At 39.5% G+C, this 20,501-nt stretch overlaps 1 protein-coding gene across 3 annotated transcripts in view; it reads left to right on the top strand.

The window, feature by feature from the left end:
* The first annotated feature begins 2,189 nt into the window (after positions 1 to 2,189).
* LOC128121593 (zinc finger protein 431-like) overlaps positions 2,190 to 20,501 on the top strand; it is an 81,141-nt gene continuing 62,829 nt past the window's right edge. For all 3 annotated transcript variants that reach the window (XM_052756388.1, XM_052756386.1, XM_052756389.1), the window contains exon 1: positions 2,190 to 2,352. In XM_052756388.1, the coding sequence (XP_052612348.1) occupies positions 2,233 to 2,352 (120 nt within the window). In that variant the 5' untranslated portion in view covers positions 2,190 to 2,232. The remainder of the gene's footprint in view (positions 2,353 to 20,501) is intronic.

Raw genomic sequence — 20,501 nt, forward strand, 5'->3', positions numbered from 1 at the left:
TTTTCTAAGACATAGGAACATTAACAAATACGTTTATGAGCTGTTGTGGAAATTTTCTCTCCCATGGAGGGGAAGGAAGCAATGTCTATCTCATTCCCATAAGTCCCAATGACAATGCAAGTACAATTTCACCAAAGTTTATCCTGGGGAACCAATGAGTTTATTGAGCTTACTTACTGAGCATGGTTGAAAAGATACTTACAAGGGTTTGGACACTGTGGTGGTTTGAATCAAAATGGCCTCCAAATTCCCATAGGGAATAGCACTAAAGGAGGTACAGCATTGTTGGAGTAGATGTGGCCTTGTTGGAGGAAGTGTGTCACAGTCACTTTCTGCTGCCTGATTTTCTGGATGTACAACTCTCAGCTTTTTTTCTAGCACCATGTTTGCCTGCACACCACCATGCTTCCTGCCATGATGATAATGAATTAAACCCTCTGAAACTGTAAGCCAGCCCCAATGAAATGTTTTCCTTTATAAGTGTTGCTGTAGTCATGGTGTCTCTTCACAGCAATAGAAACTCTAACTAAGATACCCAAAAGCATCCACACAGGAATGTCTACCCAGTATGTACAATGGCTCTCCCATAGCTACATATATGGAGCTCACTTTCTCTCTAATTTTCTACTGCCAATACACACTCCATTACATTACATTTTTTAGTGGACATAGAAAGTAAGCCTGATAGCACTCAAGGTAAATTCCAGATTTTAAAGATGGCTTTCTCATAGGTGCATGCACAGAATCCACCTCCTCTCAAGTCTTTTCCAGGCTATATACTCTAGCTCTTCCCTAAAACTACATGTCATTATGGCTGTACTGCATACAGTTGCCTAGAAAAGAGGCTGTATACTCAAAAGGAGGGAATACCTTTTTTCATGATGGAATATCAACAGTCAGCAAACCTGGTGGTGGTCATCCTTTGTAAGCAGGCACAGCTGATCATAGGAAGGTACCAATTGTTTGTCTTAAGATAATTCTGAGTAACAATAATGAAATAAAAGAATGCTAAATAGAAACTGTGTATATATGTATTAAATTAATATTTCCTAGATACAATCTATTAAACTAAACCTTAGAGAATATATAAGATGGTCTTCATGTAATACATGGCATCACTACTATAACTATGCTTTTGGATTTTAATTCAAGTACATAATTGATACCAAGAAACAGCAAATACATAACAAAACATCATGGAATTGATGTCTACAGCATCCAGTACAATACAACTAAGAAATCCCTCTTAAAACTATGATGCCCCAGCTTACTACAGAGAGATCTTTACACAGAGGGTCTCTCTATCCTTTCCATGGATGAACATCCCATTTGCTATTTTTACTACAGACATGTGACCAATAACAGTATACATAAAAGATGAATAAACATTTACATCCCAGCATCCAAATATCTGACAGCCCTGGTTAACATACTACTTATCTTTGGGGCATTTTAGAGGCAGCTCTTCCTTAGCTAAGTTCTACTTTGTGTGAATTACTATCTCCTAAGCATTCGTCAATCTTTTATATCACCAATTCTACTCTTCTACATTACAGCTTAGTAGTAGAGTGCTACCCAGTACATGAGATGCCATTTACAACCTCCACAAATTAACTCCAAATGGATCTTACACCTAAATGTCAAACGCAAAGTGCAGAACTTCTAGAGGATACTTGAAACTAGGCTTCTCTGAGCTTGGCAACCTGCCTAGGCTTTGGGAGATTTCTCTAGGACTCTGATGTAAAGAGCAAAAACAGAGCTCTGTCTCTAATACCAGGAATATGCTTTGGAGGAGCTGGCAATGATCTGGGGCCAGGGCCTTTGGGAAGGGGTTGCTTCAGATCATGATGGGGCTGTGGTTTTCAGTCCCAACGCCACTGTGCCACTGTGGACTTTGTTTATAATGTTCTTGAATTCCCAGTGTTCCTCTTGTTCGATTAGCCTCCTTCTGAATTTGTATACATCCTTTTAAAACTGAACCCACTGATTCACATTAACAAGAGACTTGGTGTTCAATTTGGCACAAATCTCCATCCAATCTGGCATAGGTCTGTCCTTAGTTTGGAAGCCAGGGCAGGGGAACCACTGTGCTGTGACCCTTCAGCTAACCTGGTCCTGTCACTCAGACCTCACTAGCCAATCAGAGCCTCCAGCGGACCTGCCAGTCAAATGGGAGTGTTCTTCCGGGAGTCAGGCTTCCTGGCCCAGCTCTCCCTCTTCTGAGGAAGTCGAATGTTGTGCTGTGTGCTGTGCCTCGCACTCCGTTGTGGGGAGACAGTGGGTCAGCTCAGCAGCTGCAACATGGTGAGCGAGAGGTTGCTTTCCACAGACGGAGAGGAGCAGTGGGCCAAGGTGCGTGAGGGCCCGCTGTCCCCAGGGCGGAGGAGTAGCCCGCCTCAGTGAGTGAGGGGCCGCTGTCCCCAGGCAGGAAGGAGTGGCAGGCCATGGTGAGCAGGGGGCTGCTGTCCCCATGTAGGGAGGAGTGACTGGTCTTGGTGAGCGAGGGGCAACTGTCCCTAGACTAGGTAGAACGGCCAGCTGAGGCTCGGGATCTGGTGTGGTGGGTCCTCCCTTGGCTAGTTGGGAGCCAGTGGCCAGACACAGAGTTCGGCGTGGTCCTGCCTGGTTCTGCCTGGTCTAGCGTGTTCCTATGTGGTCTTTGCAAGTCCCTGGGCCGCACTGGCAGCCTTTGAATAACTTCACTCCCCAGGCTGTGTCTGTGCAGAGTGTTGGGAGCAGAACTATGCTTAGAAATATCCTTGTTAACATCACTGTGAAAAGCTGGTGCCTGCAGTACTTACATTGTCACATGTGGAGAGACATCACCAGATTTGCCAAACTCGGAGAGTACTGGTCTCTTTAACACTTTAACTCTTTAACTCTTTTAACACTTAACATTTAGGTTTAGGATCCATCTGGAGTTAATTTTGTGGAGCTTGTAAACGGTATCTCCTGTGTAGATTAGCACTCCACTGTTAAACTGTGATGTAGAAGAGTAGAGTTGATGGTAGTAGAATTGATGATATAAGGATTTATCAGTTCTTAGGAGACATTAAGTCACATAAAGTAGAATTTAGGTAAGGAAGGGCATGCCTATTAGAGATTAGTATGATAAGATGTAAATGTTCACCAGGATTAATCAGCCATTAAGCTACATTCCCATAACAAATGAGACAGCCCTGATTTACAGCCAGCCAAAAGGCTCACATCTTCATCAAAGGCCTCTAGCATGGTGCTCAAGGGATCGTTACAGGGTCACAACCAACATTAAGTCCTGTTGTGCCATGAAGGTATATTAATTATAGAACAGCTGCGTCTCCAGTCTTTTTGAAAAGCAGTTTTGAGTCAAGGTCTTCTGTGTTATTGACGTGGACTTGAACCCTGCTTGTGGCCCCACAGGGCATTGACCTTGCTATCCTCCTGACTAACCACCCTAAATTCTTGGATTATACATCTACATCACCACAGAGTTCTAAAATTGTCAGTTTGAGTCACATAGTGGACTGTCCATTGCAGAACAGGGAAAGGATTTGTGTGTGGAGCATGGCTTCTCCCTTCAGAACAGAAGAGGAGAGGAACAGTGTACTGTGTACAGTACAGGGGGAAACAGACTAGACAATAGCTAGATCCCAGACTGAAGTTAAAGGCAGTGAGCTGCAGGCCTCTCCATTACAAAGAAGGATGGGACATGGTGAGTGACTTTCTATCTAATTTCCCATCATGCATTAATTCCTTCCGTGTGAATGAAGACAGACAGAATTGGTGGGTGTACAGTTTTGGGAGGATAGCTTGAACTACTCGGTATTCAGTTTCCAATTATCGAACTCTCCTATGTAGATATGTGCTATCCTGGTTTACACAGTTATGTCAGCTCAGAGGTTTCAGACACAGATCACCGACTATAACTCCATGTTTCAGCTTACAGCACTCCGTGGCTAACATTTTACATGGGACAAAGTCATACAGTCTGTTATTAATGGCAGTCACCCTACCAGGGGACTGCCTACTGTGTTTCAAAGTCAGTATAGCTAAACGTCCTCCAATTATTTTTATAATTTTAAAAATTCAATTATTGGTATCATTTTTTTTTAAATTTCATTTTCTTTAAATGCATTACTGCTATAATCTTTGTTTCTTTTTTCTAATGTTTCCTAGTTTAAGAATTTCATTACATTTTTTCTTAAGTGGTATTTATTTATGTCAGTTTAGAGCAGTGGTTCTCAACGTGGGGGTCATGGCTCCCTTTTGGGAGAGCAAATGATCCTATCACAGGACTGACCTAAGAACACTGGGAAACACAGATATTTATATTACATTTCATAACAGCAAAATTATAGTTATAAAGTGACAGTGAAAATAGTTTTATGCTTGGGGGGTCATCACATCATGAGGAACTGTATTAAAGGGTCACAGCATTAGGAAGGTTGAGAACCACTAGTTTTGATCAATGTCTCCTGTAGCTCAGGCTTGCCTCACACTATATAATTGAGAATTGCTTTGAACACCTAATCCTGCCTCTGCTACCCAGTGCTGGAAAGACAGTCCTGCAACTCCTTCCAGGCTGGGCCTTGACTGGTCTGTGAGAAGGAAAAATAGACCAGTGAATGAATATCCTCCAACTTCTCTAGATTTTATCATGAATTTATAAATGAAGTGGGACCTGTGTATGAGTTGAGTTCACTGACCAACTGTAAAGCAGGTGTAGTCACAATGCAGAAAAGGATGGGCAAGAAAGAGGGTAAAAGCTTTCCTGTTTTGACAGTAGTTGACATTAGCAATGAGTAGTGAGGTAATCAATTTTAAATGATCAATAAATTACTGTAGTTACAGCAGTTTAACCTAAATAGAAGAACTAGATAAAATGGTATGGCTCTGCCTAGCATGACTGGTGTTTTCCAGGTTTAAGATGTATACCCTGAGAGAAATGACATGAGTAGTACTTGGTGTGTTCTAATACAAATCCCTAGTCTCTGGAGCATATATGGCTATAAAGCCTGTTTCAACTTTTTAACAGAATTTTTTGGGATTATAATTATATTATTTCTACTATCTCTTTCCTGCCTCCAAGCCCTCCCATAGACCCTTCCTTGCATTCTAATTCATGGCCTCTTCGTTTAACAACAGTTACTCTTTGGATGTGACCTGTGTTTGGTTGCAGGACCTCCTAGCTATGAAGCAAAAGGTTGTCTGCACTAGACATTGAGTGTGTTATGGACCCTGTGCCTTGGAAGAGGAACAAGAAGTGCTCTAGGAGATTGGACAATTTCAGTAAACTACAATTTTCCCAGATTAGGGCCCTGTCTGACCATAGTGTGGAAGGGCAAAGCTGGGAGGGCCTGTGCTGTCTGAGTCATTTGACCTCTGCTCACCCAGTAGGGTAATTGCTCATGTCCTTAAGCTCAGTTTGGTGGTCTAAACTAATGAGGAGCTTTGGGAAGGCTTAGCTATCAGGAGCACCAGTGGGAGGAAGCTTACAGGTTCTTTCCAGGATTCTTCTCTTGTTCTGCTATAGGGGGCTGCAAGCCAGGCCATGGTGAGTGTTGGGGCCACTGTCCCCAGACCAGGAAGATCAGGTTAGCTGAACTATTCGAATCTGAACTGCTTGGACTGGGATGGACCATGAGCCAGACTGAAGTTCTATTGGTCCCTGTGGTGACCTGGGCAGTGGCCCTTGGCCTCTGAGCTTTGTTAAATGTGGATTCCCTGGGGAGGGGGAGGCTCTGCCATCCTGGCATGGGAGACTGTGAGCTTCTAATATCACTGTCCAGTGTGCACACACAGGCATTGCTTTTGTTGTGCAATGGGAAGACAGATTGGAAAAGTGAAGATCTGGTTTTTAGAAGTTCTGATTGTTTCATTCTACTTTCAGGTTTGTCTTACAAATGTTACAGATAATTTAGAAACTGGTAGAAAGGAGAGGATGGGCATCATCCTTCAGCAATACATGATTAAAATGTTTTCAACTTTTTGCTGCTGCTAGCAATCATAGTGTGATTCAGTGAACTTCACAGCTCACAAAAGGAATTTCTGAGCTATAGAGATAGCTCAGGTTTGTATGGTGTTGTGCAGATGGATAGGGCACATGTCACATCTTGTGACATAATCCATATGGCAGGAAGCAGACATTAAATTATTGTTCAACATTGTTTTATGATTGGGTATCATTGGGCCTGGGTTTCCCTGAAACCACAAGGCAGCATGAGAGGCTGTAGAGCCATAATAGTAGGCTCTAGAAGAAATCACCTCCATTTGCAGGGAGGGCTCTAGAACATTGGACCTCTCCAGAAGAAGTATCAGTAGCTGGAGGGTCAGAAAGTTAACAGTTTAAGGGTCACTTTGAGTTAATTTTGTGAAATCTGTCTTTATATAATTTCTATACACATAGGTGACTGGGTACACCAATTAAGATCACACTTTTCCTGGTTGAGTTTCCTTTGATCTTTTGATTAAAAGTTGACTCTATTTTCCTGCTTTTGTTCTTGGCTCTTTCTCTCTGTCCTCTTTATTCTTTCACAAACATTGTATACATTCCTGATTATTGTAGCTTTTGTGGTAAAGATAGAAGTCACATTGTATCAATTGTATATGTGTACTATTTTTTTCATAATCCGTTGAGCATTCTGAGTTTTTCCATTTTGCTTGTAGCTTTAGAATCAGCTTTCCTGTTATAAATTGTTGGACATTGTCTTTGGATTGTATTTATTGTGCAAATTGACCATAAACAACACCTTAATATTGTTGCATCATGTTCCCAAGGATCATTTATATACTTTATTTATTTAAGTTTTGTTGTTGTTGATCTGTGAAAGTCTTTTAGATTATTGAATAAAAAGTATTATGGGCCTTAGTAGGTTGCTCAGCACAAATTCTTCTTGGTGATGACCTGAGTTCAGATCCCAGCACCTAAATCAGGATGCTCATGACCCCCTGCTACTCCAGTTTCAGGGGATCTGATAGCCTCTTTTCTGGTGTGTCAGCTGTACACAAATGGAAGGTATTCTCTTGAATATACAAACGTACACATAAAAATGGGGATAAATTTCTTTTCAAAAGTTCTTGTGACATATAAAGTAATTAGAGAAAAACAAGTTGCTTTAGGTGTATAATAGAAATCATACATTGTTTCTTTTAAAATATGTTACCTTGCATTTGGTTTGGAAAAGTTTTACTTTTCTCACTCTGATGCAGACTTACATCTAATCATCAATCATAGGAAAGTGATCCTAAGATTTGTGAGCAAGAAAGTAGATATGTATAGTTAGTATAATAAAAGTTATATTTTATTATGCTGATGGTCATCATACAAGGTTCACATTATAAACTCCAAACTCTGGTTCTAAGCCTATCTTGCCTAGGCTGCTCACCCGTGCAATGTATCTTAGCTGTCTCTAACAGAAGTCTCTGATTCAAGGGTCAGGATCCTGGTGGAGATATGCTCTAGCCACAGGGTTGATCAAGGTGATGTCTCTCCACATGTGCATGCAATGTATCTTATCTGTCTCTAACAGAAGTCTCTGATTCAAGGGTCAGGATCCTGGTGGAGATGCTCTAGCCACAAGGTTGATCAAGGTGATGTCTCTCCACATGTGCAGAGTAGAGCATTGCTTTTGGTTTCTGTTTATATACTGTCCAGTGAGCATCATGTAGTTCTATGACTGGTTATCTGGAGTGAGTGATATCACTGGGTTCTGGTTATCAGGTACAGCCTTGGGTATAGTGGGGTTCATGACTAAGCTGTTTTTTTTACATGTCTAAAAGACTTTTTTTTTTAGCATCTAATGAGATGATTGTGTGTGTAGTTTTTTTTTTCTTTCAGTTTGTTTATATGGTGGATTACATTGATAGATTTTCATATGTTGAACCATCCCTGCATCTCTGGGATGAAGCCTACTTGATTAGGGTGGATGATTTTATTTCATGTGTTCTTGGATTTGGTTTGCCAGTATTTCTGCATCAATGTTCATGAGGGAGATTGGTCTGTAATTATCTTTCTTTGTTGAGTCTTCATGTGGTTTGGGTATCAGGGTAACTGTAGCCTCATAAAAAGAATTTGGCAATGTTCCTTCTGTTTCTATTGTGTGGAACAATTTGAGGAGTATTGGTACTGGCTCTTCTTTGAAAATCTGGTATAATTCTGTGCTGAAACCATCTGGCCTTAGGCTTTTTTTGGTTGGGGGACTTTTAATGACTGCTTCTATTCCCTTAGTGGTTATAGGTCTATTTAAATTATTTGTCTATTCTTGATTTAATTTTTGTATGTGGTACCTATCAAGAAAATTGTCCATTTCTTTTAGATTTTCCAAGTTTGTGTAGTATTTTCAAAAACCAAGTAGGTTTTTGAAGTATGACCTAAGGATTCTCTGGATTTCCTCAGTGTCTGCTTTTAGTTAGATTGGATATTTTGTTGATTTGCTCAAAGAACTAACTCTTTGTTTCACTGATTCTTTGTATTGTTCTTTTGTTTCTATTTAATTGATTTTAGCCCGGAGTTTATTTCCTGCTGTCTACTCCTCCTGGGTGAGATTCCTTCTTTTTGTTCTAGAACTTTCAGGTGTGCTGTTAAGTTGCTAGTGTGATAGATCCATATCTATCGCCCCGCACAAAGCTCAAGTTCAAGTGGATCAAATGCTTCAATATAAATCCAGTTACACTGAACCTAATAGAAGATAAAGTAGGAAGTAGCCTTGAACACATTGGCACAGGAGACAACTTCCTGAATAGAACACCAGTAGCACAGACACTGAGATCAACAATTAATAACTGGGACCTCATGAAACTGAAAAGATTCTGTAAGGCAAAGGATACTTCAATAAGACAAAATGGCAGCCTACAGAATAGGAAAAGATCTTCACCAACCCCACATCTGACAGAGGGCTGATTTCCAAAATATATAAAGAACTCAAGAAACTAGACATCAAAATACCAAATAATCCAATTAAAAAACTGGGTACTGATCTAAACAGAAGGATCTCAAATGGCCAAGATACACTTAAAGAACTGTTCAGCATCCTTAGCCATCAGGGAAATACAAATCAAAACGACTCTGAGATACCATCTTACACTTGTCAAATGGCTAAGAATAAAACCACTAATGAAAACTTATGTTGGAGAGGATGTGGAGTAAGTGGAATGCTCCTCCACTGCTAATGGGAGTGCAAAGTTACAGTCACTTTGGAAATCAATAAGTTGGTTTCTCAGAAAATTGGGATTCAATCTACCTCAAGACCCAGCTATACCAATCTTGGGCATATACCCAAAGGATGTTCAATTATACCACAAGGACACTTGTTCAGCTATGTTCATAGCAGCATTATTTGTAATATCCAGAACCTGGAAACAACCTAGATGCCCCTCAACTGAAGAATGGATAAAGAAAATGTGGTACATTTATGCAATGGAGTATTACTCAGCTGTAAAAAACAATGATATCATGAAATTTGCAGGCAAATGGATGGAACTAGGAAAAAATCATCCTGAATGAGGTAACCCAGACCCAAAAAGACAAACATGGTATGTACTCACTCATAAGTGGATATTAGCTGTAAAGTAAAGAATAACCAGGCTACAATCCACAGTCCCAGAGAGGCTAGGTAGCAAGGAGAGTCCAAAGAGGGATGCATGGATTTCTCTGAGAAGGGGAAATAGAAGAGATCTCTTGGGTAAACTGGGGGTGGGGGTGGGGGTTGGGAACATGAGGGATCAGGCTGGGTGGGTTGAGGGGTGGGATGGAGGGGGAGGGTAATGAAACATGTCGATATGGGGGCATTTTGGGGTTAGGGAGAAGAAACCTGGTACCAGGGGAACTCCAAGGAATCCTTAAGGGTGACCCCAGCTAAGACTCCTAGTAATAGTAAAAAGGGTGCCTGAACTGGCCATCACCTATAATCAGATTGGTGACTACCCTAATTGTCATTAGAGAGCCTTCATCCAGTAACTGATGGAAGCAGATACAGAGATCCACAGCCAAGCACTGGGTCAAGTTCCAGGAATCCTGTTCGAAAGAGGAAGGAGGGATTGTATGAGCTGGGGGAGGTGGGTGTATGTGTCAAGGTCATCTTAAGGGAACTCACTGAAACAACTAACCTGGGCTCATAGCAGCTCACAGACTCTAGACAAACAGCTAGGGAGCCTACATAGAATTGATATAGGCCCTCTACATATGTGTGACAGTTATACAGCTTGATCTATTTGTGGGACTCCTAGCAGTAGGATCAGGGCCTCTCCTTGGCACTTGATTTGGCTTTGGGGAACCTATTCCCCATACTAGGTTACCTCAACCCTCAATACAAAGGGAGGTGCTTAGTCCTACCTCAACTTAATATGCTATGCTTTGTTGACACCCATGGGATGCATGCCCCTTTCTGAACAGAAACAGAGGAAGAACTGACGAGGAGGGCAGAGGGGAGGAGGAGGGAGGGAAAGAGGGAAGAGGAGGGAGGGAAAGAGAGAAGAAGAGGGAGGGGAAACTGCTGTTGGGATGTAAAATAAATGAAATAAAATTTAACAAAAAAAATATAAGTGAGAGAAACCTTTTGACAAATTTCCATACAGTGGACAGTTTCCAGGGACTCTAGACTAAAGCAAGAACATCTGTGTGATGGATATACCCTCCTCTCCCACCACCTGTATAACATAATCATACAAAAGCTGCATTACATGAGGTGTCACTCAGAGTCACCTAAAGAAACAACCAATTCCAGCCATGCAGTAGGAAGCTGTGTTACTTGGCTGAAAATCTTAAGAAAAGAAGGACCTCGCATTCCTGTAATGATGGGGGGGGGGGGGGGGCTGGGGAGTAGAGGTGGGAGGGGAAATTGTAGTTGGTATGTAAAGTGAATAAAATTTTTTAAAAAATGTACAGAATAATTTATAAATAAAAAAGTGGGGCTAGAGAGATGGCTAGGCTCTTAAGAGTACTGGTGTTGTTACAGAGGACTCAGGTTCCATTCCCAGAACCCACATGGTAGTTAATAATTTGCTATAACTCCAATTCCAGACATCTCCTGCCTTCTTCTGGCCTCTGTAGGTAATGCAAACAGACACATGAAGACAGAACACCCATATAACTAAAATTAAAATAAAGGTTTTAAAAAATGAAAAGAATGGAATTCTCCACAGTGCTGTCACAGGCCTGAGATAAGCAGCAGCCAGGGCTAGTTAAAATAAACTCCTTCTGGTTCTGCACCGAAGTAGCTGTGGCCTTCCTCTGAGCCAGCTTGCTCAGAGGCAAAAGCAGCCTTATTCTGAGGTAACAATAACTCAGCATAGCTATCCAATGAAGAACAGCAACCACAGTGCTGATAGGTGACTTTTCCTTGATGTTTTCTATATTTGTTCTCTGTCCTTTGCATTTGTGAGAATTGTGGCATCATGTGTCTTTTAGATCAAATATCAAGACTGACAGGAAGCATAGGCTCCAAAGCAATCTGCTTTCACAGTGTCATTTACTTGATTTTCAGTTAAGACCTTGGTACAAGGTGAACTGAACATGCCAGAGGCGTTGTTTGTTTGTTTGTTTGTTTGTTTGTTTGAGACAGGGTTTCTCTGTGTAATAGCTCTGGCTGTCCTAGAACTCACTTTGTAGATCAGACTTGCCTTTAACTCACAGAGATCCACCTGCCTCTGCTTCCCAAACTGGGATTTAAGGCATGTGCCACCACCGTCCAGCTGCCAGAGACTTTTTACCCATCAGTTTTTATAATTTATATATGTTCCTACATGACTTGAAGGTAAGAATGCCCCTAAATATATCTTCTTATCATTGTGACTATGTTCAGAATTGGATTTGTTAACTGAGAATGCTTAGGAATAGGCAGAACGCTACAGGAAGATGTCCAGACTCCCTATGTAAAATCCCCATGCTTCCCTTGTTTAGAAAAAGCATTTCTTTGGAAATGACTGCCATGATCTCCTTGCCTCTTGTAGGCAAGAAGTCTTTGTAAGTTCTTCTGTCTTGGCTGCTGTCATGGCTATTCTTGAAAGTCAAACAGACAACCTCTGGAATTAATTAAAACCAAAGAATTGGATACACTTGTGAGGAATTTTTCCTAATTGCTGCTTTTGAAGTGGAAAGACCCATCATGAACCTGGATCTTTTGAGGTGATAAGATCCACTTTTAATCTGTGCCACATCTGGTGGCAGCCTACATGTATAAAGGATATTGAAGGAGGAAGCTCTCTCTTTGCCTGCTTGCTCTAGCTGTGGCTAGGAAGAGCATTCTTTTGCTGTCATTAGAGCCTAGTTCTTAGGAATTCTGTTGTATACTGAAGACCAGCTAAGACATCCAGATACATGGTCTGAACATCTACTGGATTCCTCAACTTTGCAATGATAACTAATGTTGGTCTAGTTGGACCACAGCCTGTGGGAAATTCTATTAAATTCTACATACATAGAGAGATCATTCTACCAGTCCTGTTCATGTAAAGAACATTGACTAATAATGTGTAAGACGAATCTTAAAAAGTCTTACTAATAAAAAACCTGGAGCCAGATATTGGGGTGAAAGCCAAGAGACCAGAGGAACAGACAAGCCACAGCCACAAGTTCTTACTCTAGGAAATCCTCAGCCCAAGAGAGAGCTACTTCCTGTATACCCACGCCTATATGCCTTTCTGTCCCTGCCCTCTTACTTCCTCTCTCTGCCCAGGTACATCACTTTCCTCTTTCTGCCCAGCTCTATCACTTCCTGTCTGTCTGTACAGACCTCCAGTCCTCTATGGTAAACTAGTGCTGGGAATTAAAGGCGTGTGCCACCACAACCAACTCTGTTCCTAGTGTGGCCTTGAACTCACAGAGATCTGGATAAATCTCTGCCTCCTAGATGCTAGGATTAAGGGCATGTGCTACCACTGCCTGACTGCTGTGTTTAATATAGTGGCTGACTTTTTCCTTTGATCCTCAGGTAAGCTTTATTGGGGTGCACAAATAAAATTTTCCCTTTTTTTAAAATCAGAAATAAAAAAGGTTATAACTAATATAAGAAAGACTTAGTACAGCAACTATATACAATATATACAGGCAATAAATACATCAACAATGTCTAGTCCATTTGCATTTGATAAATTCAGAGAAAATAGTCCATTATCCTATTATGGTGAGTCCAAAATGTGCCTAATTCACTTTCTATCCTAACTTGTATTACCAACTGAAAACTGTCTTTTGATGTCTTTCAAATGTACACACTTTACACCTCTTAGTGAGTTTCTTTTCTGAATTTCTTAACAAGGAAAACTATATAACTATCTAATCTTCCACTCTGTCAGAGACCTGAGAAGGAAATAATATTACCTAGTAAAACAAGGAGTGCAAACAGGCAACTTCCCAAAAATGTGAGAAATGACAGAAACAGCTGGCTGCCTAGACAGTCACCTGAGGTTCCTCTGCAATGTTGGGGCATCATCTTTGGCCTACAGGCTTAGCATATCTGACAGACTCATCTGTGAAGTAGGATTTTCTAAAAAAATCTTTGTATCTTGTTTTGGCAAGGATCAACAGTCCTTTTTTTGTGTCCTGCTTGTCCATTTTAGACAGCATACTGTCAGCAGTAGATGCAAGGGCATTTTCTTGACCAGTGGCTAACTTTTGCCACAATGAAAGTAAACTCCATAGGGAGTTTCTTCAATGCCCATCATCTTCTTTGAAGTAGATTGGTACTGCCAGGAGCAGACATGTCTCATAGTCATAAAAAAAAGAAAAAATCTGTTATTAAAACATCTTAAATGCCATATTCCGCAGATCTCTGAAGTGTTTGAAGGTGACCTGTCTATCTAAAATATATTTCTGTTTGACCTTGAAAACACACCTAATGTGACTACAAGTTCAATTGTAATGACTAACTACTAACTAACATTTCTTTATATCCTAATTAGTTGGTAATAATAACTATCAAGGATTAGCAAATTGTATTACATTGTTAAATGAATTGTATAGGTACAATACCTTGAACAAGATTAGAAATATATGTACAATATGTTCTAACAAAATTAATCTCAAATTTGTATTAATATACATATTTTGTATATAATATACAAAAATCCAATCCAATGTAAAATATTTAAAACTAGTATATGCCTTCTAAAAGTAGATTTAATAATCTACTTTTTTATCTCATCATATATCCATATTCTCTCTTTTTTTCAGAGTAAATTCAATAATCTACCCTTTATCTATCATTTCTATATCTTTTTTTTCAGAGCAGATTCAGTAATCTACCTTTTATCTAAATCCTCTTTTTTCTTTTCTTTTTCCTTCAAACAAGAACCTTAAATCTAATCTCCATTGTTTAGCCTTTTTCTTGACCAATAACAATAACAACTTGTAACCAACATCCTAAACAATGACAATTATCCAAAACCCATTAAAAGACCAAAAACCACCCACCCCACCTCTTGGGAATGTGGGCATCGTGTTCTTAAAATTACTTCTTGCTGTCTGGGGGTGAAAGCATCTTTAGGGGATCCCAAAAAGAAAAATTTTGAGTTAATTGTCAAGTCCTGGGAGAGGCAGCTGCATCATTTGTTGTCTAATCTCTGCATAATGCCAAAATGCAGGGCTTGTCTCAAGTCCTTGTTCAAGTAGTCTGTGAGCCTGGATCATCTCAGCTAGCCATCTCAAAATTGTCCTGAGCAGTTTCTTTGGGTGGTGTTTGTCAGCTTAGTGGTATTATCATCATCCTGATGGAATCATCAATATGGACCCCCATCATCTTTTTGGAGACTTCAAATTTGCTATTAGGCGTGGTCGTGATTCCCTGCAGAAAACTGATAGAGACTCAAATATAAAAACATGTACAGGCAGCTAGATGAAGCCTTTTCTCTAGAATTAGTTAGTACTCTATATGACCATTAGTATTCATGACAAAAGTTTAATATATATAAATCTTATAAATTTTGATATAAAATTCATATCTTAAAGTTTTAAAGAGTCAAAATAGAACCAAAGAATTATGAGATTAGTGGCAATAGAATAGTCTCTTAATTATGGTTTTCTTCTGTCCCATATTAGATAGCTCTTCTGACATGATACAAAGATTTTAGATTTTCTTTTAACAAGCATGCTTGGGCTTAGAGAGGGAGAGAGCCATGCTCCAACTCCAAAGTCAGCTTTAACTTTTAATTGAACTGGAACTACATAAAGACCATTGTGTTAAGTGTTTGTTAAAAAAAAAAAAAACAGTAGAAACAAACATTTAGGAAGACTTACGAAATTTTATATATGATATACCAAAAGGCCAATTTGTTCTTTTTCTTGGGACATTTTTTTTCTGGACGATTTGTCCTTTTTTTTTTCAGATGTCTTATTTGTCCAGTGTTCTCCAGCTTCCTTAGCCTTCTTCTCCTGAAAGACAAAAACAAAAACCCTTCCCCAACCCTAACTTTTGGAAGGTTCCCTTTTGGCAAGTTATATCTGATTAAATGAAAAGCATTTGTTAGTTGTACAAGTTAATAGAAATTGAATGGTCATGCTGGTTGATGAACCATTACCTCTTCTAATCAAGAGGTCTCTCTTGTTCAAATCAAATCTTTATCAATTTTGATGGTATCAATAGCTTTTCTTTTCCTGTAGAAACAAAAGGAAAACTTTGTCCCCAACGTAATACATATCCTGGTTTCCATTCTGAGGTCAGCACATCCTTAAAGTATATATAGGCTGATTTAATTCTGTAGTTTTTTTCTATTATCCAGTGTTTCTCCACAGCTGTTGTTCCTTTCTCATTAGCATTGAGAAAATTCAAAGTTAATAGAGCATTATGTAATCTATTTCTGGGTGTTTTTTTTTGTTACCCCTTTCTATTTATTTAGCATATCCTTTAGAGTTTAATTTGCTCTTTCTATGACTGCTTGGCCTGTAGGACTATGTGGTATACCTGTAATATGCTTTATATTGTAATAAGCAAAAAACTGTTTCATTTTGGCAGAGACACATGCTGGAGCATTGTTAGTTTTAATTTGTACCGGTATACTCATGATGGCCATAACTTCTAGCAAATGCGTTACAGAATCAGCCTTTTCAGAACTCGGAGCAGTTGCCCATTACAATTCTGAATAGGTATCAATGGTGTGGTGTATATACTTCAGTTTTCCAAATTCTACAAAATGAAACACATCCATCTGCCAGATTTCATTCCTTTGAGTAACCTTTGGATTATAGTCTGCTGATAGTGGAGTTTGATTGTAAAAAGAAAAAGGACATTTCCTTACAATTTCCTTGGCTTGTTGCCAGGTTATGGAAAAATCCTTATTTATTTCTTTATATTTATTTATTTATTTATTTTTAAAAGAGATTTATTATATATACAATGTTCCACCTGCATGTATGTCTACAGGCCAGAAGAGGGCACCAGATCTCATTACAGATGGTTGTGAGCCACCATGTGGTTGCTGGGGTTTGAACTCAGGACCTCTGGAAGAGCAGTCACTGCTCTTAACCTCTGATCCATCTCTCTAGCCCCGGAAAAATCCTTTTTTTAAACCCTTACTATTGACATGATTTTTTTTAATGAAACTCTGAGGCCTCCAGCATATTTCCTATCAATAGTTGATCGATCTCATTACCTTGTGCTAGAGGGCTTGGCAGACCCATATGGGATTGGATGCAAGTTATATATAAGGGATACTTCCTATTCCTATCTTGTAACTGAATAAATAACAAAGTTAATTCTGACTCATCAGGGATAAATTCTGCTGTTTCAATATGTAAGACCACTCTTTCAGCATACTGAGAGTCAGTAACTATGTTGAGAGGTTCTGAAAAATCCATTAGTACCATCAGAAGAGCATATAATTCTGTTTTTTGAACCCAATTATAAGGACTTTGAACCACTTTACTTAAATTTTCTGATTTGTAACCTGCCTTTCCTTGTTTGTTTGCATCTGTATAAATTGTAGGGGCTCTAAATATTGGTGTTTCCCATACAATGCAAGGCAGAATCAAGTTAGCTCTCTTTATAAGTTTAATTTTATCAGTTTTGAGATATTTGTTAATCTCTCTCAAAAAATTACTGCAAGCTCTTTGCCAAGGTTCACTTTCTGCCCATAATTTGTCAGTTTCATCATTAGTTAAAGGTACTACAATTTCTGCTGGGTCTATTCCTGCTAATTGACAAAGTCTCAATTTTCCTTTTAAATCAACTCAGAGATCTTTTCCACATAAGTTTTTAATTTTTTAACTCTGTTTATTTGGTAGGAATATCCATTCCAATATAATATCTTCTCTCTGCATTAAAAATTCTGTAGGAAAATGCTTAGAGGGTAAAATAACCAAAATATACTCAAGCTGTGGCTCCATATGGTCCATATGTGCATTCTGTATTTTCTTTTCCACCAAGGCCAATTCTGTCTCAGCTTTAGCTGATAATTTTCTTGGACTATTTAAGTCCTTGTCACCCTCTAAGGTTTTGAACAAATTTCTCAGTTCATCATTTTTTACCCCAACAGCAGTCCATAGATAGGAAATGTCTCTGAATAATCTTGGAAAGTCATTAAGAGTCCGTAATCAATCTCTCCTAATTTGTACCTTTTGGGGTCTAATTTTTTTGTAGACCTACTTTATATCCTAAATAATCTATAGAATCTCCTCTTGGTATCTTTTCAGGGGCAATTTGTAATCCCCAACAAGGCAAAATTTTCTTTACTTCATCAAATATTCTTTCAAAAGTATCTGCATTTGAATTAGCTAGTAAAATATCCATGTAATGATAAATTATAGGTTTAGGAAATTGTTTATGTATTACTTCTAATGGCTTTCATACAAAATATTGGCACAGGTTGGGCTATTTAACATTCCCTGTGGGAGAACCTTCCATTGATATCTCTTAATCTGCTGAGAATTAGTATAAGTAGGCACCGTGAAGGCAAATCTTTCTCTGTCCTTTTCTTGTAAGGGTATTGTGAAGAAACAGTTTTAAATCGATAACTATAAGAGGCCATCCTTTAGGTAACAGAGTGGGCAAAGGAATTCCAGATTGTAGAGAGCCCATTGGCTGAATTACCTTGTTAATTGCTCTTAAATCTGTTACCATTCTCCACTTACCAGATTTCTTTTTAATAACAAATACAGGAGAATTCCAAGGGCTGGTTGATTCTTCAATATGCTGAGCATTTAACTGCTCTTGTACCAGCTCTTCCAAGGCCTGCAGTTTCTCTGTTGTTAAAGGCCACTGCTGAACCCATACAAGCTTGTCTGTTAACCATTTTAAAGATAGAGCTGTTGGTGTCTTTGAAAGATCAATAGCTGTTGTGCCCTGTTCTTGTCCAATCTGGATGGTTGGTGACTGTTCTTTATAATACCTTCTAATATTTTTCTCAGAAGCATATGTTAGTTTATGGTTTGTTTCTGAGGTTGAAGGAATGTTAATCTGGGTATTCCATTGTTGTAATAAATCACAGCCCTATAAATTCATAGCTATATTAGCTTTATATATATATGGCTTTAATTTTCCTCCCTGTCCTTCTGGCTCTATACACTCGACCTATCTTGTGATCTGTTTCACTTGAGCACAAATGTTCCAATCCCTAACAGCTGAACATTTACCTCCTGAAGAGGTCAATTTGGATACCAAGATTCTGGTAAATTATTGTTATGTCCACACCTGTGTCTATAACACCCTCAATGAGAACATCATTTATTCATATTTTTAATTTTGGTTTTTGTTCATTTATAGAAGTTTGCCAAAAAATTTGCTTTATGGTTTCTCCTGAATTTTTGTTCTCTCTGCTATAGCTGTTCTATCACCCCAAGGCGTATGGTATTTCACAACAAGCATTTGGTTATTTAATTGCTCTGGGAAGGGGTTTCTTCTATAATGGCAGGAAAGGACTGAACTGAAGTTGCCATGGGGGCCTGTGAGAGGCCCCTCAGTGAGTTTCCTGACAGCAAAGGCAATGGATTATCTTGTCTGTCCCTGTTGATCTACATTCTTACTCTAGTGTTTGCCTTTACCACACCTTCTGCATAATCCAGAAGGGAGGGGCATTCTGTTGGGATTATTCCTTGAAGAAACATTGTTTCTAGGAATGCCCTGTTTACAGTCCCTTTTTAATCCCTTGTTTACCACAATTAAAGCATCTGATATTATTTTTCTTCAAAACTCTGGTAATCACCTCTCCTATCCAAGTATCATCATGGTCATGAGATTCAATATTAATTGTATCTCAGATCCATTCCTCCAAGGGTACTGATCCTACCTTTAACAGCCTAATTACCCTTTTGCATGCTGCATTAGCATTTTCAAAAGCCAGAGATTCAATTATTATCTGTCTAGCTGCTGAATTTGGTATCATTCTATTTACTGCTAAAGACAGCCTTTGTAAGAAATCCATGAAGGTTTCTTTTGGGCCATGTATAACTTTTGTAAATGACTCGATTTTCTTTCCTACTTCTTCGATTCTGTCCCAAGCATTCAGGGCTGCCATTCAGCACACAATTAGAGTGTGGTCATCATGTAAAGATTGTCTTTGTATATCAGTATAATCACCTTCTCCAAGGGTTGATCTTAGGAAATTTCCATACCTCTAGCCTTACTGGTTTTGTTGTTGTTGTTGTTTTCACCTGCCCACTGAAAAAGATGTGCTGGCTCACAATAGTGCTCATAAAGGCATTCTTCCTTGTTCCATTTCTAATTATTCAACTTATTGTGAAGACTACACTTTTTATTATTATTAAATTGTCAAGAGATTGAATTTCAGGAATAATACTCCTAAAACAATGGAGCCATCATCCCACCTTCTGGTTCAAGAAAAACCTATATCTTGTTTGTGGTCTGGTTCCCTCTTTTCTCTCCTGGTTGTCTGAAGTCCCTGTGACAACCAGGTGAAAAGTACCTTCAGCTCATATGACCTAAGTGTTAAGCCATAGAACAAACAACTTCTTTTGTGTCCTAAAATCTCTCTTTAATTGTTAAAATACTGGGCATCCTTCCACCTATGGGACAGGGGAATCATTTCTCTCCACATTATGCAGTGGGGTGTGCAGGCTAGCCACATTGTGCCAAGGAGGAAGAAGGGGAAGTGTCTATGGAGTGCAGGAAGATAGCTTGGTCAGCTATTGCAGCCTAGGACAAGTGCTATTGAAATGCATGTCTCTGAAGATCTGGAAAGATCTGGGTCTGGGTTGGAAGGTAGGACAAGGAACCACCATGCTTTGTCCACTCAGCACACTGTAAACTTAAGGGCGGTGCTCTTGTCACTCAATCCTCACTAGCCAATCAGGGCATGCAGGCCAACATGGCAGTCAGAAGTAGTGCAGGGCTTTTCAGGCTCCAGGCAGCAGAAGTGTCTGTGTAGCTGAAAAGGCACCAGTGGTTTTGTTTGCTGTGCTGTGAGTGCTACTGCAGGGAGCTGTGAGGGGAGCATGGGCAAGCTGGGGAGCTATGACATAGTGAGTGAGGGGCTGCTGCCCCCAGATGGGGAGGAGGAGATGGTGAGCTGCCCAAGCCAGTGTGGCAAGGCTTCCCCTAGTGGGAACCTGAGGCCAGATTTGGTGTCCTGTGAGGTCCTAT

The sequence above is a fragment of the Peromyscus californicus genome, unplaced genomic scaffold (genome assembly GCF_007827085.1).
Source record: "Peromyscus californicus insignis strain IS unplaced genomic scaffold, ASM782708v3 Scaffold_3__1_contigs__length_106647218, whole genome shotgun sequence".
Classification (NCBI taxonomy): domain Eukaryota; kingdom Metazoa; phylum Chordata; class Mammalia; order Rodentia; family Cricetidae; genus Peromyscus; species Peromyscus californicus.